Source organism: Myotis brandtii, unplaced genomic scaffold (genome assembly GCF_000412655.1).
Source record: "Myotis brandtii unplaced genomic scaffold, ASM41265v1 scaffold342, whole genome shotgun sequence".
Classification (NCBI taxonomy): Eukaryota; Metazoa; Chordata; class Mammalia; order Chiroptera; family Vespertilionidae; genus Myotis; species Myotis brandtii.
The window spans coordinates 234884-254328 of NW_005363166.1; the positions used below are offsets into that span (position 1 = coordinate 234884).

At 42.0% G+C, this 19445-nt stretch overlaps 1 protein-coding gene across 2 annotated transcripts in view; it reads right to left on the bottom strand.

Moving 5' to 3' along the window:
* Window positions 1-19445, bottom strand: part of ARFGEF2 (ADP-ribosylation factor guanine nucleotide-exchange factor 2 (brefeldin A-inhibited)) — an 84631-nt gene that overhangs the window by 59997 nt on the left and 5189 nt on the right. For both annotated transcript variants that reach the window (XM_005871457.2, XM_014543906.1), the window contains exons 2-5: window positions 9859-9889; window positions 9083-9206; window positions 1372-1518; window positions 320-499 (exon numbers count right to left, since the gene is read on the bottom strand). In XM_005871457.2, the coding sequence (XP_005871519.1) occupies window positions 320-499; window positions 1372-1518; window positions 9083-9206; window positions 9859-9889 (482 nt within the window). The remainder of the gene's footprint in view (window positions 1-319; window positions 500-1371; window positions 1519-9082; window positions 9207-9858; window positions 9890-19445) is intronic.

A 19445-nucleotide genomic window follows, 5' to 3' on the forward strand; every position in this document is an offset into this window, starting at 1 on the left:
GAATTTTGATAAGGAACAGAAAATATGCCAACTTGTTGCTTAAAAAACTTCCAAAGAGAAGGATAAAATTTTAACAAGGAAATAAATCCCTTTGACAAACTCAAAGCAAATTCTGAATGCAAATTTCAAAATACCTGCTAGATTCTCTCTCTTGCTTTTTATAGCAAGAACGAAAACAAAAGTGTAGAGAATTCAGAGGAAGAAGGCATACACTTTAAAATGCTAGTGAATCTTCGCCAGGCACTGAGGCCACACACAAAACAGTTCACAGCATGGGATGCTGTCCCGCCCCCAGCAGCTGATGACTGCTCTCACTTACCACTTGGTTTTCCATGCGGGTGAAAATGACATTCAGCATCTGAGTAAGGGTAGCCTTGGCAGTGGTTTGATTGATGAGATTTTTGCTGGCCAAATAGATATTGTAACATGTCCTAACAGTCTGTAGGATAGTGCCCTCGTGAATTTCAATGTGCGGGGACGTTACTGCAGTCAGAAGAGCCTAAAACAAAAATCCGAAACCTTCGCCTTCACAAATACCCAGCTTGTTCCCAGTTTCTCACAGCCAAACTTTTCCACAAGGTTTGGCTTTGTTTTTGTTTGGTTTGACAAATTTTTAAAAGAATGGCTCTGCAAACTAAACTGGATGCTTAGTACTAAGAGATGACTCACTAGTGCTCTGAGTTTAAAAACAATTATTAAATCCATAAAGTCCAAATTATTTAAAGTAATTAAGTTGTAAAGTGGGCTTTCTACCAGCTTACTTTTTAAAAAGAAAAAAAAAATACTTCTCTTAAGAAGAAAAATGCTCCAACTTGATCTCACCTAGATTAACACCAAAATATACATGTTTTGATGGGGGAGGGGGTCAGTTTCAAGGGAGCTTTAGGAAAGGTGTGGCTAACATGGAGCCATCAGTCATTCTACATCCAGAACTTAAGATACAGAATGTTGGCTACACTCATCTTGATCCTGCTCTTTGTTCCATGCCAAACCATTCCTGGCAGGATAAATGGAACAGGGGCAAACTGGTGATAGGAGTATCAACAGGAACCTGCTGAGAAATGGCAGATTGGGAATCGAGAAATTCAAGGGGCAGGACCAGAGGACTTCAAACCAATTTAATTCACAAGCAATTTACATTGTTATTAGTGGAACTGTTTACTCTGAAAACACACCTGGTTCCACTCTTCTTGTCTCATTCCACGCTAATAAATTCTGACACTTTATAAAAGATCTAAGTGATGCTTACATTTTTCTGTTCCAGCTCAGCACCACCTGAGACAACTAACACATGGTAAATCAGAAATCCAAATTACCACAGGGGACTAGTTTCAAATTTAAAATCCAGACCAGGCAAACTCACAGAAATACCTTAATTATTTGTAACTGGACTCCTTCATCCGTTTGAGGGCCCTGAAAACAATTGCAAATGGTTTCAACGATCCTGTCAATCAGCCGCTTCCCTGGAGCTCCACTGTCAGGAGCATTGCCGGTGATGTGCCCATATGCGATGAGTTTCTAAACACAGAAAGAACAGAGAGATGTTTCTGTCTGGCAGGGACTGAGGCCACCCCCTGTAGCAAATGACAAGCACGGCCTTAACTTCCAGTTCCCACAGATCCCTCCCATCCCAGGCACATGGTGGGCACATCCACCCTGAGAGTGCAGCTTTGGTTCTGTTCCTTCCTCCATGGCAGAAGAGCCCCAAGATGGTGAAACAGTACCTGATGGAAGAGGCAAGTTGTAGAGCAGTCCCCAGTACACAACCACTCATGCGAAAAATTGAGGGATTAAAACTATACATAATAGAGTTGGAAGTAGTCAGTGGCTGCCTGGAGTTGAAGGGATTAGAGAAATGGGGGGTGACTGCTGAGGAGCACAGGGTTCCTTTCTGAGGTGACAGAGATGGTTTCAAAGTAGACTGTGGTGATGGTTGCACAACTCTGTCAATATATAAAAATCACTAAATTGTACACTTTAAAGGCTAAATCATATACATGTGAATTATGTCTCAAGCTGTTAAAAAAACCATATATATACTTTTCTTTAAATGGAAAAATACATAAAAAACATAAATTGCTTGAGAAGGAACTAAGCAGCTGAGGGCAGGGGTGGTACTAAGACACTTTATAGCAGCAGTCGCCAACCTATCGGACCTCACGAACCACCAGGGGTCCGCGGACCACCGGTTGGCGACCGCTCATTATAGTACACTCTTTCATTCTTTCTGAATGTTGAGTCACATCAGTATATTTTCTATTCCAAAAATTAAAGCAAAAACACTAAATTCCACACCTATGTTATCAAACAGTGCATGTTACCCACGTGGCTGAAGAGATAAGTGGCTGCTTGGCCCACAACCTCATAATCAGGTGACAGATCAGCTTGGACAGGGGCCACCTTTCAGAGGCAGCCTGCCTGCCACCTCAATGGTGACCTGGATTTCACCATGGAGAATCAGAGCTGGAAGGCAACTCAAAGGTCTGGAGGCAGATGACTTCCAAGCCTGGCTGAGATTCAGATTCACCTGAGAGAGCTCATTAAAAATACAGCTTCCTGGACCTCAACCTAAACCTACGAAACCACAAAATCTGGGGTGGAGCCTAGGAATCTGTTTTTCTCCAAGCTATCCAGGCTGTTTTTAAAGGCTGAAAAGAACCACTCATCTGACACAAGTCATCTGGGATTCATGAATTCTAAATCATCATCTGCTTCTAGGGACTTAGTAAAGACTCTTAAAAATGCTATTCTATTCCTTATCCTTTTTGGTTTTTGGCTTGTCACATTTTCGCCTCTATCTGCACAAAGTGACAAGCATCTGAGGTTATGTACAGTGCAGCCACCACTACCCAGGAAGACCCACCACCCTGCAGAGGCCTGCCGCTGTTTCCCAACGGCTTTCCCCCGGCATTCCACGGTAGAAGAAAAACAGATTAAGAGAGAGTGGCTGAGGGTAGAAATATGATACTGCTGGACTGGGTGACTGAATGAGCAGGAGAAAGGCCTGCACACACTCTGCTGATCAGATCTCCAGATTTGGGTTGGGTAGGAGAAGGGGTAAGGGACCAAAGTGTGTTTTTTATTTTTATTTTTATTGATTTCAGAGAGGAAAGAAGAGGGAGAGAGAAATAGAAACATCAATGATGAGAGAGAATCATTGATCGGCTGCTTCCTACATGCCTCACACTAGGGATCGAGCCCACAACATGGGCATGTGCCCTTATCGGGAATCAAACTGTGACTTCCTGTTTCATAGGTTGATGCTCAATCACTGAGCCATGCGGGCCGGGCCGAAGTGTGTTTTTGAAGAACAAGTCAAAATGCCCTTTACCTCATCCCCTCAGAGCTGCTGTATATGCAGGCTTCCCAGGAGGGCAATGCTGGCTACCTGCTAAACGAGCTTTGGATTTGGACACTGCTTACTCCTTACTCCTGTCTGATTTGAGCACTGGGAAGAGTGGGATGATCTATGAACTCCTAAAGTGTGAATATTGAAAAGGAGGCACAATCAGGAAGGACGATGGTGTTGAGAAGAATATAATCATCATGCCTTCCAGTGCTTTGACGAAACTTCAGATGCGTAGCCTTCTGGACAATCATCTGTGATTTCATGTTGGAGCATTCACTGTATCCCTCGGGATTTCAGCTTTATCTAAGCTTATTGTGGCTGAACCAAGAAAAAAGGTATATGCAGATTTCTACAGAAATTATGATTCCATAAAACATTTTGAGGAGAAGAGGAATGCTGGTATCTTTCAGAGTGCAAACTGATTTTGGAATGTAAAGAATTTCTTTGGGTTGAGTTCCATGGAAGTTTGTCACTGACCTGTGTTCCTGAACTATGAAACATGAATAGCGGGACTAAGGAATAGTTTCTCTTGATAAATAAACAATTAACAAATACTATGGACAGTAAATTTTTTTAAAAATATAAGTAGGCCCCATAGAACCCAACACTAATGCTGCAAAACAAAGATGGAAGTGAATTACCAGATGTTTAATTCAGATACAAAAAAAAAAAAATTTGGAATTTTTCTTCCCACTACAAACTCCTTAAAAGACACATGGCCCTTCAAATTGAAATGGGTTTTAGTATGATTTTACTCCCCTGTCTGTGCAGAGACAGGGCCAGAAGAAAGCAGAGTTCCTGCATTCTGTGGTCTCTCTAGTTCTGCCTTCTGCTCCTTCTTGTGCCAGATATTGTTCTGGGTACTGGAGGTACAATAGTGAGTAAGGCAGTCTTTTTTCTCCTAGGGTTTCTATTCTCCCGGGGGGTAGTGGGACAGACTAAAGCCAAAAGTCTGGACTGGGACCCATAGGACCCTGTGTGATTTGTAGTCATCTTAAAAAAAGCAAGCAATAATGCACAGCATTATCTCATTTTTGAAAAATAAAAAATTATATATTTTTATAAATGCATAGAAAAAAGCCTGGAAACATATCTGATGTCCAGTGGCCTGAGCATGCTTGGCAAACTCCCTGGGGAAAAGTGCTTTGCAGTGAGTGAGGTAGGAAGCTTCTACTGGCAGGTTTAAGCAAAAGATTAACACAATGTCATACATTTCTAAAGGTTTCTCCTGGTTCCTGTGTGGAGAATAGGCTGAAGGGCAACAGGAGTGGAAGCAGAGGACCAGTGAGGAGGACACCTCAGCTGCTGGTGGCTTTGACGTTGGGGGATGATAGAGATGGAGAGAAGTTCCTGCCCTGATCCTTAATACAGTAAGGGGATGGGAAGAGAGAGACAGAGGAGGGAGGCCTTTGGGCAGCTGGCTCACTGATACGTGTGTCCAAGGAAGCTGCATGCACAGGGGTATTCATTGTAACCCCAAGTTAATATCCTCTATAGGGGAAGGGATAAATAAAATAGTAGCATTAATATTCCACATACCAGTAAAAAGGACTGTCTTATATTTGCCTATAGCAATATAACTAGATCTAAAAAAGACACTGCTACATATAAAAAAACTTCAGGAAAATTTGTACAAATGATACCATTTATGTAAAAAAGAAAAAAAAAGAGAGGGAGGAGGAAAGAAAGAAAATTATAAGAATGAAAGGAAGAAAATTATACACCTAAACAGGCAATTGGGTTTGGGGCTAGTGGTCCAAGGGATTTTGGCCTTATTGGTAATGTTCTAAAAATATTTTAACAAAGAATGTAGTCATATACAATTTATATAATTACAAATTTGCATTTAAAAATCCCAAGTTTTCTAGAAATAAGAGTTAAAAGACAATGTTTGTGGTATGAACAGGACAGCTTAGACTTCCTACAGCCTTCACTGGGGTGTAAAAAAAATATTCGAACTTTATTTCTATGTATTTTTTTGTCTTATATTTTTAAAAGTTCTATTTTCATATGTTTTATAATATATACAATTTAATAGCAGTAGGACATATGTATAATCTTACCATTGAAGAAATATGACTACATTAGGAGGATAGTCTTTAAAACATTTTGTTACTGATATGTGCCTGGAGAAACATGGAGATCATTCCTTAGCTTAAACAAGACTGAACTGAACGCTCCTTCCCCAGTCCTGGCCTTGGGAGAGTGTGTGGCAGACCAGATGCTGAAGGAAAGGAATACAGAGGATCTTCATCATTTGTTAGAAGTAAGCAGAGGGGAGGCTTCTTCCAATGGGGAGAGGAAATTCTGAGCTAACTCAAACCCAGAAACACCTTTACCACCCATCACCGCTCCAACCTCAAAGAAGATACCTTCAAATGCCCAGGGCAGAATGCGGATGTGTATGCAGCTGGCTCCAATCCAGCCAAAACCAACCTTTACCCAGCTGGCCTTCCATTTCCAAGACAGAAGTTACCTCACGAATACTGGGAAAAGCCAGTCAAACAGGCTTTGCAAGGACAACCACCAAGAGGAGATTAAATTTTCATTCAGTATTCCTATGTCATAAAAAGGATGACACAGGAGTACCTAACAAATTAGAGAACTTTCATTCTAAAAAAGAGCTAATCATATGTCATAAACCACAAGACAGGCACTCTACTCTTGAATTTTCAACTGAAAGTCAAAGCAGGACATCGATGTTTCCAATAGAAATCATACACATGCACAGATTTCCAGAAACAGAGTATTTCTAGGATAACAGACCGTATTTTGAATTAAACTGGACAGAACTACAGGATAATAGTTGGGAGTGGGGGTTAGCAACTTTTTTCTGTAAAGGACCATATACTAAATATTTAGGCTTTGCAGGTCATATGGTCTCCATTCCACCTACTCAACTCAGCCACAGCAGCCACAGATAATACATAAATGAACAGGCATGGCTATTGCTATGGACTGAATGCTTGCATTCTCCACAATTCCTATGTTGAAGTCCTAACTCTAATGTGATGGTATTCAGAGGTGGGGCCTTTGGATGTGATTAGGTTTAGACGAGGTCATAAGGGTGGGGTCCTCAGGAAAGGATTAGAAACACCACAGAGCTAGTGAGGTCTCTATGCCATGTGAGGACACAATGAGAATTTGACTATCTACAAACCAGGAAGAGGGCTCTCATCAGGATCTGAAATCAGCTGGTACCTTGATCTTGGATTCTCCTGCCTCCCGAACTATGGGAAATAAATGTCTCTTGTTTAGCCACCCTGTCTGTGGTATCCTATATAATAAAAGCATAGTATGCAAATTGTCCCTTTGACCGGGAGTTGTCTGGGAGTTCAACCAGGGGGTGGGGCTGGCCAGGGGAAGGGAGGGAGTACTTGGCTGGCAGCCGGCAGCCACTAGGAACTCTACCTGTGCATGAGTTTCATGCACTGGGCCTCTAGTTTGTTGTATTACTCCAAGTAGAATAAGGCAGCTATGTTCCAATAAAACTTCATTTACAAAAGCAGGTGGCAGTCCAGATATAGCTCATGGCTATAGTTTAAGGACTCCTGGTTAAGAACACAGATGTGGGGTAAGGAAATCCCACACATCCACCCAATTCCATCTCTTCTGGGCCAGGGGAACTTGGTGGGGCTTGTCATTTTATTCTCCAAGCCTCAGTTTCCTTGATTCTAAAGTAAGGCTAAGAGTAAGTAACTCAGGGGGGTTGTGAGAAGATTAAACTTGATGATGAGAATAAAGTACTTTGCACAGGGCCCAGCACAGGCTGAGCATTCAATACATGTTAGCCATTGTGCTTAGTATATCAATAACATTAACTATCAGCACCAGCGCCTCAGCAGACATAACCAATCAATCATGGCACTTTCTAAAGAAACCCAGATGAGGCTTCATGTTTTCAACACAGCTTTGAAACAACCATAATACAGAACCTATTCACTATTCCTGTTCTAGAAAGTACCAATAAATATGGATCTCTTCAATATATTTTTTAAAATGTATCCATCTTTTTTTATTGATGTAGGCTGCCCACTGGGTTTAAGAATAAATGTCCTTTGAGGTAACCAGAAACCCCAGGAGTAGATCATTAAAAAAAATACAGGGTGGTGAACATATAATACAACCTACAGACGATGTATTTTAGAATTGTATTTCTGAAACCTATATAATTTTAAAATGAAAAAAAAAAAAATACAGGGATGCTGGACCAGGAATTAAATCCAAGTTGTAGCCCTATTTCTGTCTCTCACTATCTGTATATCATTGAACAAGTTCTCTACTCCTGCTTCTTCATTAGTAAAAGGTAATTTATGACAAGGTTAATGGTGGTCTAAATACAGTTGATCCTCATTATTTGCAGATTTTGGATTTGTAAATGCACCCACTCACTAAAATTTATTTGTAAGCCCAAAATCAACAGTTGTGGTGATTTTGTGGTCATTTGCAGACATGTATGGAGCAGTGAAAAATTCGAATCACTTAATGCACAGGTTCCCAGCTGAGATCAAACAAGGCGACACTCTGCCTTCTTGATTCAGTCCTCATACTGTAAGCAGTATCTTTTTTGTGGTCCATTTAGTGTTATGTTTTTCCCATTTTGTCCTTTTAAGATAGGGCAAAAGCTTGCCAATTAAAATAGCCCCCAAATCTAGTGCTGTCTAGAGTTCCTAAGAGAAAGAAGACAGTGGCGTGCTTTATGGAGACATTATGTGTATTAAATTTTGTTCAGGCATGTGCTATAATGTTGTGGACTGTGAGTTCACTCTTAATGAATCAGTAATATATATCAAATAAGATGTCTTTAAACAAAATACTCAGAGAACAGTTACATACTGATCAGCTGATGAACATGCTGAGGCCAGAGGCTCAAGGGAACCTAACTCTATATTTCTTCTAGGAACAATGGTACAGAATTTACTAAACCAGTGTTTGAAACTATTATGCAAAGTGCTGAGGTCCCAGAAAACCTCAGGGTATTGCCCTTGGATTCCCAAAGTGAAGTTTACTGCCACACCAGCTGCCACCAGTGAAGCTGAACTGCTAGGTCCCGTCTGGCCTGCAACTGGCCACACCGGAGGCAGTATTTTGGTGCTATTGTCTCACTGCCACCTAGCCTTTCCCAGCACAGGTTTTATAGAGTACAGAAAACAGAGAAAAACAGGGCATGCAGGGGAAGGAGATGGGCATGTGTAAGGTCAAAAACGCTGTTTTCTTGACTGAGGAGCTGGCCATGCTCCCAAGGTCTCATAGTCTGCTTAACTGATGGCCCTCATCATCTTCCCACAGGGTGGGAAGGGGAGTTGGAGCATGGGAAGAGGCCCATGTTCCCATTTACCATATAACAGCTTTATAAGATTTTACTACAAATAATGAGATTTGATTATATCTATTTCTCTACTTGATTTTATGAATTTTAATGCCATCAAGGAAGAGATTAAATAAAAATTCCTTAAGTGCCCATGTGTAGCAAATATTCCAACTAATGCTAAAGGTTTCATTTAGAAAAACATATGTAAGAGAGATCAACAAAATAGTATTTCTAGGGAATGAATTCTTTTTTTAGCTAAGGTAATTAGTCCCCTCTTACTTCCCTTCCTCATGAGACCTCTGTAAAGAATAGGTTGGGATGTGCCTTTTTCTGTCACCGCAGAAGGTATTCTGAGTAGCAGGGGACTCACTAGTGTGGCCCGCAGAGAACCCCCTTTACACAATTAAGCTTAAACATGGTACCTGCAAGCAGTCGAGAGACGTGCTGACCACCCGTGGGGACTTGGACTGGCAAGCTAGCTCGAATGGAAGGAAATACTTGTCAGCTTCAATGAAGTTTGCCTTGGGTGGTGCGGCAGTGCCAAGCCTGGGAAAAAAAGCAGGAGAGGACCAGTGAGGGAAAATGAGAAAACAAAAGGTTTGCTTTTCCTACACCTAACTCTAAATTCCCATCCCATCTGCAATCATTTAATTAAAAATACCTACAAACTGCATCTGTGGGGCTAAACAATTCAAAGTTAATACATACATGCATTTGGACAAAACACCCAAGTGCCACATGCAGAGAGCGAGGTCTCAGGTTAGCGAGGTGTATCGACTGCATCTGGGAGTGAATCTTGGCATCGCCATGTCAGAGCTCTATTTCTGAAATGTGACTACTGGCTTCATTTCTGTGAAGATGAGGAACAGCCACTTATAGGGGCAAGCTGTCCTCCTGCTTAAGGAAGCATGACATACAAGAGACAAGGGCTTTACCTCTTGTCAAGAAAAGGTATAACAGCATTAACTTGACCTTTCTTACTCTTTCCTCCAAATACAGTTATTGAGCCAGTCACCTGTTAACCTAGCATCGGTTCAAACACATAGAGAGCTCTACAATGTGTCCAGCTCTGGGCTAGGAGAGTGTGTGCTGCCCAAGGATCAGAAATCTAAGAAAACATGCAGAGAAATGGGTTCCCTTGGTCACTACCTACTCCCTTAATATCGTATTTCAGCAAGGAGAAAGTGCCCCAGCTTACCTCTGCTTTTCTATTTCTGCTTTAATTTCATCTGAGGAGGAAGAAAGAAAGGCCTGTTAGGAGTATGCAATGTTTATATAAAAGGAAACTTTACTAAAGACACTCATAAACTATTAAAAATAATATTTATAAGATTTTAAAGTAAAGAAATACTGATATGAAGTGATGAAAATGATTTTATAAACAGTAATAGCTAACACATAGCAGTTACTACATGCTAGGCATTGTTCTAAATTCTTCACATATTTTAACTTATTTAGTACTCATAACAATCCCATGAGGTAGGTACTACTATCTCTTACTTAGAGCAGGACTTCTCAACCTCAGCACTGGCGACACTTGGGGACAGATAATTTAGTTTGGGGCTGTCCTGTGCACTCTGGGATGGTTAGCAGCAGTCTCTGGCCAGTAACACCCCCCACTCCCCACCTGCAGTCTTGATAACCAAATATGTCTCCAGACATTGCCAGGTGCTTGCTCCTTGGGGCAAAACTGCCCCTGTTGAGATTCACTGGTTTAGACAGGGGAAACCAAGGCACAGAAAAGTTAGGTAACTTGCTTCCTGTTACCTATCAGGAACTGGGGAGCCAGAAATGGAACTCAGGCATTTTGGCTTCATAGTCCACGTTCTGGCTATTCCCCTATTCTACAAAATGTATGTTAATGTAGTTATCAATATAGTATGGTAATACAATAACACCTCAACTGTATAAAAATATGCATGGAAAACTGCAAAAAAAATAAAATATCAAAAGTTGTCTAAGTAGTAGGATTTTTTCTCTCACATTTTCTATGGTAAGCATATGTACTTTATTCTTTTTTTGTACTTTATTTTTTAAAACAACAAATGTGTTTTTAAAATTGTGGTAAATATTCCTAAGATAAAATTTACCACCTTAACCATTTTCAAGTGCACAGTTCAGGGCATTAAGTACATTCATACTATTGTGCGAAGGCATATATAAATTTTATGAATTCAAATTAACTTAAAAATCTTAACCATGGAGGTTACACTTACGGAAATAAAGTGTCATTATTCAGAAATCACAATGTCAAAGAGATAGTCTTATTTCCAGAAGTACAAGGGTTTACAACACTGAAACACCAGAACACCCTATCTAAACACCCAGAATTCCCTACACCAACTCAATCATACATGTTCATATATGTTAGGCTCAATGTATCCCCAACATGGGCCAATGAAGCAGCCTACCCTGAGTGCCATGCACGTATCCAGGTAATGTCCAAAACACCAGCCTTCTTTATACAATTTTGAGAGCCATTGGTTTAAATATGGCATTAATTATCCTAGCAACCCCAGAACACAGATCTGGAAGTTACAAATTTCCTTTTTTTGGACACCTCTACTCTAGACTGAACTTTAGAATGTGAAAACTGAATACCTGGACTCACTAGAGGTGGCAAATTCTAACCTTCAAACCAGTCTTTCAACGTCTTCTTACTGCATTTAGAAAACAGGAGCCAAATACCCACATGATTAATATCAAGCATTTTGCTCATGGACCATAAGGCCTGTGACAGAGTTTGTTAAGAGAGCTCTGTGGCATGGTTCCTGCCCTTCATGGACAAGAATACACTAAGGAAATAGTTTTAGCTTCCTCTAAGCTGAAGCCCCCATGAAATCTAACCCATGAGGCTGGTAGCTAAGCATTCAGGCTCTAGAAATCTACGTCCATAACCTCAAGGTTCTGCTTGGTGGTAAATTGTCACTGTGTGACACGCTTGAGGGGCACTTTACAAATATAAAGTTTCCTTCCAATCATGGCTACCTTGTTAGAGTTAAGCTTAGTCAGTAAACATTTCTGAAAGAATTAGGCCTTTGCTAGAGTCCCTGATAACCTATAAGCTTTAAAACAATCTGTTCTGGAATGCCGCTGGTGCCAACCCACCAATCTGTTAATCTATCATCAGGATTGCTACTTACTGAGGTACCCATGGTTATAAAATCAAGTGCAGGGATTACACAGTCAAAGGCCTATGGGAGCCACCAGGTAGGGAACCTCAGGGGGAGAGATGGGTGGGTGTAGGACATTAAGGGCAGGGAGGATCCCTCCCTACCCAACAGTGCTAAGGGCACAGCAGCACCTCTGCTCCAGCTGACTGATACCTCTAGAGACCCTGAGCCTAGAAGTGCCAGTTGTTCTGACTTGGATTTTAAAGTGAAAGTTCTGACTGCAATTCAAAGCAACTTCTACTATTTAAAAAAATATGTATGGCTCAAATAAAACTGTTTTGCAGGCTACTCTGACCCTGGAGCTACCAGCTGGCAACCTTTGCTTTAAGGGGTAGGGAAGAATCCAAGCGAAAGTACTTTACTGACTACCAAAAAGTAACTGCAGAGGATAAAAGTGACTTTTGAGGACTATGACCAGCACTGTGAGGACAAAACATCTAAGTTTTGTACAAGCTGTATGTTGCTCAGCCCAAGAGCTAAGAGCAACTAAGAAGCCAGAGGGCCAGGATTCAAGCCAGATCCTGTTAAATTGTATGTTGCTCAGCCCAAGAGCTAAGAGCAACTAAGCCAGAGGGCCAGGATTCAAGCCAGATCCTGTTAAATTTTACAGATGAAAAAACAAGACCCAGAGAGGTTACAAGAATAATAAGTGGTGGAGGGAGACTTGAACCCAGAATTTGGGCTCCAGAGTCCATGTTCATAACCTCTTGGGTACCTTGACTCTCAAATAAGCATGCAGAATTACTCTGTAAACTGTAAATGCAGAATATAAATGGTTTTGCTATCATTATGTCAAACTGTGAATGCCACAAAGCACTGGTTTTTGTACTACTCTAATGAGCTCCAGATGCCTCGGGGAGGCTTTTACAACTTGGCTCTGGAGTCTCCCAATCCCCTTTCCTGGCCTGCTGCGGCAGGACCACAGTGAAGGTGCACCCTGGTTTTCCAAGGAGAATGAACAAGGGCCAGAGTAACTTGCAGCAGCTTCAGTATTAAGTTAAGAGCAGGGCCAATCGCAGTGAGCAGGAAAGAGAAGACTACTACTACAGAAGCTGTGGCCACAAATCGTTTGTTCACAGATTCTCTTTAGTTTTCTTAATTTATACTTAAGTATTCCCACAAGAATTAGGACTTGTTGCACTCTCTAAACCACTTTTTGTTAAAGGAAAAACAGTAAAATCCTCTCCACCCAGCACAGCAGGGGTCCAGATGATGGGCAGCCTGGGGAGGAAGGCAGCATGGCCTGAGCAGACCTACCTTCTGGCTATTTTGAGGATAAAGGGGAGGGTGGCCACAACAGAAGCAGGGAAGCCAATCAGGCAAGCAATATGGGGATTTGGACCAGGGTGGAGACTGGGGGGTGGAGGGGGGGGCGGGGTGTAGAGAGAAGTACCAGTCTGAACCACATAAAAGTGCCAGTTTTATGGTCAAATATTAGTAGTTTCATGTGATCCAACTAATGCATTCTGGATGTAACTGGATAACAATATTTTTTTCCCCATTAAAAAGAGGCAGGAGCCCGGCCGGCGTGGCTCAGTGGTTGAGCATTGAACTATGAACCCGGAGGTCACAGTTCAATTCCCAGTCAGGGTATATGACCTGATTGCAAGCTCGATCCCCAGTGTGGGGTGTGCAGGAGGCAGCTGATCAGTGATTTTCTCTCTCCCCGCCTCTCTACCTTCCTCTCTAAAATACATAATAAAAAAAAAGAGGCAGGAAAAGGAACAGGGAAAAGGTGTGTGGCAGGCTGGTATGGGAAGAAAAAAATAGATTTGTGATTCAGGGAGAAATAGGTTCAAGTCCTGGCATGGAGTTCTATTAGCTGAAAGATGCCAGGTGGGTTATTAATTATCCCTGAATCTGGATTTCCAACTTTAAAAAATTAGGATAATAGCCCTGGCCAGTGTCCCTCAGTGGTTGGAGTGTCAGCCCATGCAATAAAGGGTCTCGGGTTTGATTCCCAATCAAGGGCAGGTACCTGGGTTGCAGGTTCAATTCCCAGCCATGGTTGGGGCGCATGTGGGAGGCAACCAATTGACGTGTCTCTCTCACATCAATGTTTCTCTCTCTCTCCCTCTCCTTCCCTTCCTTTCACTCTCTCCAAAAATCAATGGAAAAAATATCCTTGGGTGAGGATTAACCAAAAAAAAAAAAAAAAAGGTAAAAGGCAGCCCCATGTGCTTTAGAGACTGTGACTAGGCAGTTGGGTGCAGGTAATTCTCTCAACTACCCCATGAGAAAGGTACTGTGAGATTAATGGCTAAGGCACTATGTGGCATACAGCGGGAGGTCAATAAATGTCTTGCTCTTATCTTAAAACAGGAGTTAGCAACAGTGCAAAATCTCTAGTGCCATAGATGGAACCAGACAAAGCCAAGGGAAAAAAGCAAATGAGTGGAACCGAAATCATCATCAAAACAGCTGACATTCACTAGCGGCAGGTGCCCATTCAGTCCTCATCACAACCCATGGAAGCAAGAGCACTCTTATCCTTAACTGTCATACAGGTGAGGAATTCGAGCACTGAGAGGTGAAGTCACCTGCCCATGCTCACAGCCTGGAAGAGCTACTGTGTAGTCAGGATTCACACCCAGACTGGCTGCTCCAGAGCCGGCACTCCAGAACCTGTCGATGATGAGAAGGGGGAGAGGGTGGGTGAAGGAAGAGGAGCATATGGTGGGTCACAGCTGCTCCATTTACTGCTCCACTTCTTACCAGGCATTGCTTTCCCAACTGCCAACTGGGCAATTAGAAGCAATAAATGAGTAGGCCGGAAAGAAAGGAGACCTGAGTGGGGAGGGGTGGCTCCAGTTGAAAAGCCACAAGGTCTTCCTGGGAAATCCTTTCTGGGCATGGCTGCCACCTATGAACCTCTTGGGTCACACCTCCCCATTCATCAGAGACTTTGGCACTAAGTCACATTCTCTCCTCAAGCTCCACAGTGCCACCACTGTGTGGGGTGTGCAGGAGGCAGCTGATCAGGTGGAGTGGGAAGTGGATAGATATATGAGCCTGATGCTCATAAGACAGGCCTGGGTTGGAAATCGAGATTTGGGAGTCATCAGAGTCTGGATAGGGATCGGAAAGTCCCACAACATCCCTTCAAACCTTTACTCCTCCTCACACATCTGACCTGCCACACCCCTCTCTACTATGCTGCCTTCAATTCCTTCAACTCCCCCTCCAATGATCTCCTTCACTCTAAACCACCCTGGTGTGGCTGGTGACACTGAATCTTGTCCCCATGTGCAACGGTAGCACTTCCAGCTCCTTCCTGCTCTTTGCCCACAACCTCCTTTCCTTCCAGTGGACCTACTCAACTGCAAGCAGGGCCTACTTTTGGCCTGTCAAACTTTGACAAGGCTAATATATCAGGTTTCCCCTATCTTCACTTTCCAGGACAGAATCCATTAGCAGGATTGTTATCTGAATGATAGGCAATCGATAGCTTTGTTCCTCTCTCTCTCTCTCTCTCTCTGACCTTTACTCTTAACTGCTGGCAAAATCCCAAACTTAGATTGTACTACCATCTCCTTTTGACCTGTTCCCACCTAAAAACCAGACCTCTGACAACAGACCAAGTTGGTAGATCTATAAAGCCATAATCAGCACCCCAAATACTGCTACTTAAGCCCATCTTCTCTAACGCTCTGCAATGACTACTGCACATTTCTCTGCTCTCCTTAAACACCCCATCTCTCCCTCCTAATCATCACCACTCTTTACTCATCATCGATGGAGTGGCCCCTACTTCACACAGAAATTAGAAGCTGCCACAAGGAGATTCCCTCTACTTCCTGTTAGCAAACCTGCAAACTGACTTACTTCTGCACCCACCACCTCCACTCCTGCTAGAAGACAGTTGGTGTCCAATCCCTCCAGTTCTGCAGTCGCCCATCCCTACCTGCCTTCTCAGGAACTTCATGCTTTCCGTATTATATAGAATCTCATCACTTCTGACCAGGCCACCACCATCATCTCCCACCCAGACCACCATAACCGCCTCTTAACTGGTCTTACTGCTTCAGATCTAATCTGCCCTCCCTCCCCACATTTTTCTCCACACAGCAGCCAGAGGGATTCCCTTGGAATGTAAATTAGATGATATATGCTCCTCTGCTCAAAGCTCTCTACTGACTTCTCATCTCTGAGTAAAATCCAAAATCATGACCTTGGCCTCCAAGCCTTTATAAGATCTGGCCCCCTGCTATCCCTCTGATCTCATCTTCTACCGCCTGCCTCCAGCCTGCTTGTTGGGTTTTCCTGTTTCAGGGCCTTTGCACTTGCTTTTCCTGCTGCCTGGAAGGCCCTCCCTCCCCCAGATAGCCACATGGCTTCCCCCCTCACTTCCTTCAGATCACTGTTCAAATGTCACCTCTTCAGAGTCCTTCCCTCACTACCTAAAACTGTCATCTCTACTCATCATTTTGTATCTCACCTGCTTTATTTTTTCACTTTATTCTGACTCATTTTTCTAATTTTTCTTCACAGTACTTACCAATCTTGACATATTATGTATCAGTCCATTTGTTATTGGTTTTCCTCAGTAGAATATAAACTCTATAACCAGAGACTTTCACCTGTTGTCTTCACTGTTGAATTCCCAGCACCTAGGAATTCCTAGGCATGGAGTAGGCACTCAATACTTGTTGAATAAACTGTCCTTTCAGCCATAGCTGGTTTGGCTCAGTGGATAAACTGTCCTTTCTCATTCCTGCATTTAACCTTTGCCCTCAGCGGGCACCCTTCCCAATAACACTGAAACAAGTTCAAGCTTCTACCTTTAAATAAATAAATAAATAAATAAATAAATAAATAAATAACACACCTCTACACAATATGACTTCCATGTGAGAGTTGTCTGTGCTCACTGCCTATTTCCTCACCTCCCACTCATGCCTCAACCCACTCCAGCCTGGCTTTCACCTTCACTACACCACCAAAACAGCTCAAGCTAAATCCACCCACATACCACTCAATCTGATAGGCATTTTTCCAGTCTCTATTTGACCTGAGCTCCCTGCAACATTTGACCTTATTACTGACCTCACCCTTCTTGAAATTTTCTATGCTTCTTAAGCACACATTCTCATCTGCCTTCCGCCTCTTGCCAGCCCATCTCTTCTTCATTTACCTTACAGACTTAACTTCCTCTACTCAGCCAGAGCAGGCTGGGTTCCTAGCTCCCCATGCCTCTCCTTCCCTTTACTCTCTCTCTTCAGGCCGTCTTACCCTCACCTATATTTTCGATCCCCACCCAGACTGATGACTCCCAAATCTCCATTTCCAGTCCAGGCCTGTCTTATGAACATCAGGCTCATGTATTTATCCACTTCCCACTCCACCTATACAATTGGATGCTCAAAGGCAGGTAATACTCAACACATCCAAGTCCCAATTCATTCCTGACCCCCTCCTCTTCCCACACTCCCATTTTAAAGAACAGAACCAACATCCATCCAGTTGGGTGAGTCAGAAACTTAATAGCCTTAGCAATCCTCGTTCTCACCCAATCCATCAGCAGGTTTTTTTTAGCTTTACCTTCTAAGCAAATGGGAAAACCATTCATTTTGCTCTATTTATATTGTCACCACTCTAAGTCCAGGCCACTAACATCTCTCATTTAGATGGTGTCAACCCTCTCTGGTCTTTCTCTAAGATAGGGGTGGGAAACCTTTTTTCTGCCAAGGGCCATTTGGATATTTATAACATCATATTCATGCCATATAAAACTATCAACTTAAAAATTAGCCTGCTATATTTGGTCAAATATTTAATTAACTCACCCCTAATGCCTTGGCAGGGCCAGACCAAATGATTTCGTGGGACTTATATGGCTCACGGGCCAGATGTTCCCCATCCCTGCTCTAAGATGTTCTGAACACAATGGCCCAAGTGATCTTTCCAAAAATACAAAACTGGTCATCCCATCACCTTCTTCCCTGTTTAGAACTCTTCAGTGTGGTCTCACTGCTTTTGGTTTAAAAGTCAAACTCCTCACAATGATCTCCAAGGGCCCTGGCCTACCTCTCCCACCTCATCCTCAAACATTCTTTCCCTGACTTTTTTTTTTTTTTTGTAATTGTAAATTCATATATAGTTATATCTTTTAGTTTCCTTAACAGATATACCACCTTGCTGCCACAGGACCTTTGCACATGCTGCTTCCCCATACTGCCAAAATGCCTCTGACTTTGACCTATTTAATATTTATTTATCATTCAGATCTCCAGATTTCCTCAGGAAAGTTTTCCCTCACTTCTTGTTCACTCCCCTTGCAGGACCAGGCTTCTCTCATTCCTGGGATTTCTCAAGTTGCTAGTATGGCCCAGAGGACAAGATTATTTGAACAATGCCCCTCTTCTCCATTAACTGAAAACTCCATAAGAACAGAACAGGGTCCTTGTTTTTTTTTATTTTCCTTGCATCATAACCAGGTGTGACACCCAAATAAATACTATCTAAATGAATTTCAGCCTCATTCAGTCAACAGGAAAAAGAATTATATAAAGAACAAATATAAACTGACCACTCCCTAGGGCTGAGGGCAAATTTAAGAGTTTTATGTCCTAGCACATGAAGGCTATTCTCCCTATAAATCTATAAAACCTAATAAAATACCTAACAAAAAGCTAAAAGATTTATTTATAACCAAGACAGTAAACCAAAAGAAGTTTCTTATAGGAAGACTCCAGGATTAACAAACATAAAAACTCTTTTCTAAGATAACCTTGCTGGAAAGAAAGTCAAGTATTTTCCTGGCAGGCCCCTCAGCCTGGTGAAAATGGTGAGAACTAAATACAGTGCTGAGCTATTTATGTAGGAGACTCCATGTACTTGCTGATTAAGTACACGCTTTTCACAAGTTCACTCTTTTCCATAAAGAATGGTCTTACTGTTTTCCCCGGCACTGCTTACAGAATCTTCCCTGAGATTTACAAGTACAGGACAGAGCTCTAAATTCATCCAACCACTTGCTTCTCTGGTGTCCAAATGTCAGAGACTAGCAAAAAGGTCCATAAACCAATGAATAGGGAAGATAGAGAAGAGCAAGCATTCAGCTCCTTCTCCTTTAAACATGGTAACACCAATGCCTCTGAATTTTAGCAGGTCATCTGTTAAGTGCCAGGTACTGTGTCAGTAATTTCACTCATTAATTCACTTAACCATTACAATAATCCTGTGGCATAGGTATTACCACCTCAGGAAACTCAGGCTCAAAAAAGCTAACTTATTAGCCCAGGTTCACAGGACTAATGAATAAGCAAAGTTTCAAACTCAGTTCTCAATGAATATTCCACCAATCCAATAAATAAATACCTTTCAATAACCAAAATCCAATTTTTAGATGCTGCTTCTAGAGAGATGACCTCCTCCCAAAGAATCATCATAAAGCTTTTCAACAAAGAGTAATCTGTCAGGCTCCTGAGTCCTGTTATTCCTCAGAACTTTTATAATATACAGCACTCATAAACAAAATGTCCAATCAAAATACCAGAATTTGCTAAAATTAAATATTTTATTCTATATATTAATTTAAAGCCTTACTCTATCTGCTATGACAATTTAGGGATTTTTTTAAATTTATATTTTTCAAATTTTGCACTGAGGT